This window comes from Aplysia californica, unplaced genomic scaffold, assembly GCF_000002075.1.
Source record: "Aplysia californica isolate F4 #8 unplaced genomic scaffold, AplCal3.0 scaffold01447, whole genome shotgun sequence".
In the NCBI taxonomy this organism is placed as follows: Eukaryota; Metazoa; Mollusca; class Gastropoda; order Aplysiida; family Aplysiidae; genus Aplysia; species Aplysia californica.
Genome location: NW_004798717.1, coordinates 15,476 through 19,538, shown reverse-complemented (window position 1 = coordinate 19,538; position 4,063 = coordinate 15,476). Strand labels below are relative to the sequence as shown.

Below are 4,063 nucleotides of genomic sequence, written 5' to 3'. Positions count from 1 at the left end.
CCCCCCACACACACACACGACTTGCTGCTGCTGTTGTGTTCACGGACGGTGTCTTGTTGCGTCTCTGGCGTGCGCGCGACATCTCAGTCTTCTTTTTTCTCCTGGACACCTTTCGGTTCACATTTTGTCTTTGCCGACTTTGCGATAGTTTTACGGCTCTTGCGACACAATTAGGTCGTGTTATAAGTGCCAAGGATAAAGAGGTGTTGCTTGAGAATAGCGTACAAAAATAAACATAAATAAGAAGAGATATAATGACTACAGATGTTTGATAGTAGGAAAGAAGGAGAGAACCACGCTAGAGCACCCGCCAACCACCAACGTCTTGGCCAGAACTGTTAGAGTGAGTGCGGTATTGTTTCATCGCTGTGACGTCACCAGCCTGGCGTAAACCACACCAGTACACTACGCTACTCTCCAACTTATCAGTTGCATCTCGTCACTGTCGCTCAACATTGTACTGTGTTGAATGTTTGTGTAAATTAAAAAATAAAAGAAAATCAAGTAGATCTATGTTGTTGTAGAGTTTGATGAGGTGCGTCTTTTGGCCTTAGTCTCCTGCCTCTTTTTAATATAGTAATGTGTTTAAAGAATGTTTAAAAGTTGTGTGAACATAGTGTTTTTAGCGAAATAAAACAGTTTTTTAAAATATTTTTTATCAACCTCCCCTGAAAAAGGTCATGTTCTAACATCCGACAGTGGTGAGTGACGGCGACAGTGTAAAGTGTTTTACCGTGAGCTCTACATTACCGCCACGAGTGTCTGCCTGTGTCTAGTTCGAGTCTCTAAATCTGTGAACTTTTACAGGCTGTCGGTTTTCCGGAATGAACGCCCATCCGTTGATGGATGACCTTGTCGATTTTTCTCCGCTGATTGTGTAGAATTCTAGAAGTCTATGGTCCAGGGTGCGTGGCCTTGAGGGCTATCGACGTTGTCAGTGTGGTGTCGGTGTCTCACGTCTGTTCGGCATGGTGTGGAGAGAAGGGAGGGGACGGGCGTGTGTTTCCATCTATGTCAGTTTTCTGTCTGTGATTCCTTTAGCAAGTTGTTCTCGAGGCTGATAGCTCTTAGTACTGTTGGATACGTGAACCGTAGCGCTACTGGATATGTGAATCGCCGTCGTCATTGAGGTATCAGCCGTGGTGATGTTTTCCAACTCCGTGTGAAGATTCTGTCGGATATTCGTGTGTGTGATTAAGTTGTCTTATTTATGTTTTTTTGTAGATTTCTTTCTGCTTCTTACTGGATTGACCTTTTGACATTCGCCACCTACGCGCGCTCACTCCCGCGCACATACACGCACACACCTACACGTGTAGACACAGGTTGTGTGAGGTGTGTGAGAACAGCGGCTCTCCTGGTGTGTGAGGGCAGTTTTGGATGTGTGAAATTGACGCAGTCGTGGGATCTCTGCCGCTCGGATACAGTAGAGGAGAGTCCTCTCAGTGTGTGAGACTGACTGTCGTCTGTTTTCTCACTCACGGAGACAGTAGAGGAGAGTCCTCCCAGTGTGTGAGACTGACGGGCGTCTGTTTTCTCACTCGCGGAGACTGACAGTAGAGGAGACTCTTCTCATTCTGAAAGCTCTGATGTCTTTGGATGATTGCCACGTCAATGAGGGATAATGTCGGACGTGGTGCTGTAACGAACGTGTCCGGACGTGATGTGTGAGAACTTCGAGTAGACTGTTCCCTTGTCGTGCTCTCTGACCACTGGTGTCTGTGTTGTGTTCACCTATTCTCTCCCCAGCCTCTGTGGTGTAACAGTCAGGAGACCCGAAGTTTGATTGCAGAGTGGGGATACTTTTTTTAAATCGAGTATCTCGGTTATTCTGCCGGGATGTTGTACCCCTTCCAGCCTGGGTTAGCCCTGACTTGCAGGGTCGGAAGCCTGCCTCTTAAATGATCAAAATTGTGTCAATGAGAACGTAAAAACACCTACATTAAAAAGAATATTGTATATATCAAGGGACCACGTTTTTTCCCCGGAAAAATGTTGTTTTGTGAAGACTGGGGCCAGGGCGGATGTATAGAGTGGTTGTGGAGTGAAAGAGGAAATGTTGGAGACATAGCGGTGTCAGCTACCCCGAGGTTCCAGGAACTCTCCAGGATTCGGCTGCCCGGATTTTGAGAACCGTGACGTCCTAGTCACATACACTCGTTACCCCAAAACCACGTTCTCTCGGTGTTCTTGTGTTCCCTGTTCTATGTAATCTAATGTTTAAAACTTTGTTGTCCGTGATTGGGTAAATGGTTGAAATTGTCTAGATTTAGGCCTATAAACATCAGCCTACACCTGATTTAGTTTTGACAACGCGGGCAAGCCTGGAAAGGTGGTTTGATTTACGTCACGCGGGATATGCTGTGATGCTGGACGTAATTATTTCGCGCCGGATTAGGTCGTTCTCACCAACACGTTAGCCTGTGGGAGCAACACGTGCGTGTGTGACGCACTCACACCTCCACCCCCCGGCCTCCCTCATGTCGCGCCCTGGCCCCAACTCCATGCCTAATGGCCAGGTCTGCGAGTCGTGCCAGCAACAAATACACCATCCTCAACTACAACAACAGCAACAACAACAACAACAGCAACAGCAACAACATCATTACCCGCCCCTGTCGCGGTACCCCCCGTTCACCAAACCGCCGTATGACCGACCCCCCGGGCCCCCACGGCCCCTCCAGCGCGTGTTCCTCCAGCCCTCCTCCCCCCGCCCCGATGTCTACGTCAACGGCAGGTCTCGCGGCCGTGTGGCCTACCAGGAGCGTCGCCTCCACCTCCAACAACAGCAGGCCCTCCGCTCGGACGATCAACAGCTCGCAAACCACCCGCTCTGGATTAAACAGCAGAGGCTTCTGCAGCAACAGCAAGAGGCGGAGGCAAACAACAACAGCAGTAACAACAGCAATAACAGCTGTGACAGCAATGGCCTGGTCACCTCTCGAGAGAACGGACTTCCAGGGTCGTCCACGGACATTTGCCCCTCCCCCCAGGAGAGCTGGTCAGTTGGGTCGAGTGTGGTGACCACAGCCGCCTACAGGGACAGGGGCGGGCCTGGTGTGCTGACCACAGCCACCTACAGGGGCGGCAGGCGGGCGCGCTCAGAGGAGCGGGCAGTGTCCTGGGATGAAGACGGTGGTGACGAGGACAGAGATGATGATTATGACGACGATGATGGTGACGTGGCTTCGGCCACAGGCAGACATTCGCGCGGGAAGTACAGCGGCGGCAAAAACAACAGTGTATATCTGCAGCGGGCCGACAGCAACAACTACCGCCGCAACTACCGCTGCCACGGAGGACAACAGCAGCAACAACAACAACAACAACAACAACAATCGCAATTCCCCCCTCAACTGCCGTTGGATAAGTCTTCAGGGTGGGACGGTCAGTCGGAAAGTTACAACAACAACAACAACAACATTTCTCAGTCGCAGGTGGACCAGCCCCAGCCGAGCTCGCAACAACAGCAGCAGCAGCGTTTCCGACAACAGCAGTCCTCGCAGCGATACAGCATTTCTCAACAGCAACAACAGCACGGCCAGCAACAGCCTCAGCAGAGTGCAGGAAGCAGCAGCAACAGCAACAACAGCAGCAACAGCAGCGGAAGTTCCCGACCCCCGAGGCACCAGCGGCGCCGCGGGATACACCGGAGTTATAGCGAGGTCGGCGACAGTTCTACCGCGCTTCGGTGCCGGGCCATTCTACGCTCTCACAGTGTCTTCCTCGAGGTTTGTCTATATCTGGGGTATATGTCTGTATCTGGAGGAAAGGGAGGGAGATGGACGGGAGAGAGAAAGAGAGAGAGACAGAGAGAGAGAGAGGTATACCTCTGAGTTATAGCGAGGTCGGCGACAGTTCTACCGCGCTTCGGTGCCGGGCCATTCTACGCTCTCACAGTGTCTTCCTCGAGGTTTGTCTATATCTGGGGTATATGTCTGTATCTGGAGGAAAGGGAGGGAGATGGACGGGAGAGAGAAAGAGAGAGAGACAGAGAGAGAGAGAGGTATACCTCTGAGTTATAGCGAGGTCGGCGACAGTTCTACCGCGCTTCGGTGCCGGG

The 4,063-nt window shown here is 51.3% G+C and overlaps 1 protein-coding gene across 1 annotated transcript; it reads left to right on the top strand.

The window, feature by feature from the left end:
• The first annotated feature begins 49 nt into the window (after positions 1–49).
• On the top strand, positions 50–4,041 carry LOC118479027 (myb-like protein Q). Its single transcript, XM_035973581.1, has 2 exons — positions 50–3,665; positions 3,848–4,041. The coding sequence occupies exons 1-2, from the start codon at positions 2,481–2,483 to the stop codon at positions 4,016–4,018; spliced, it is 1,356 nt and encodes a 451-aa protein (XP_035829474.1). The 5' UTR covers positions 50–2,480; the 3' UTR covers positions 4,019–4,041.
• The last annotated feature ends 22 nt before the right edge of the window (positions 4,042–4,063 follow it).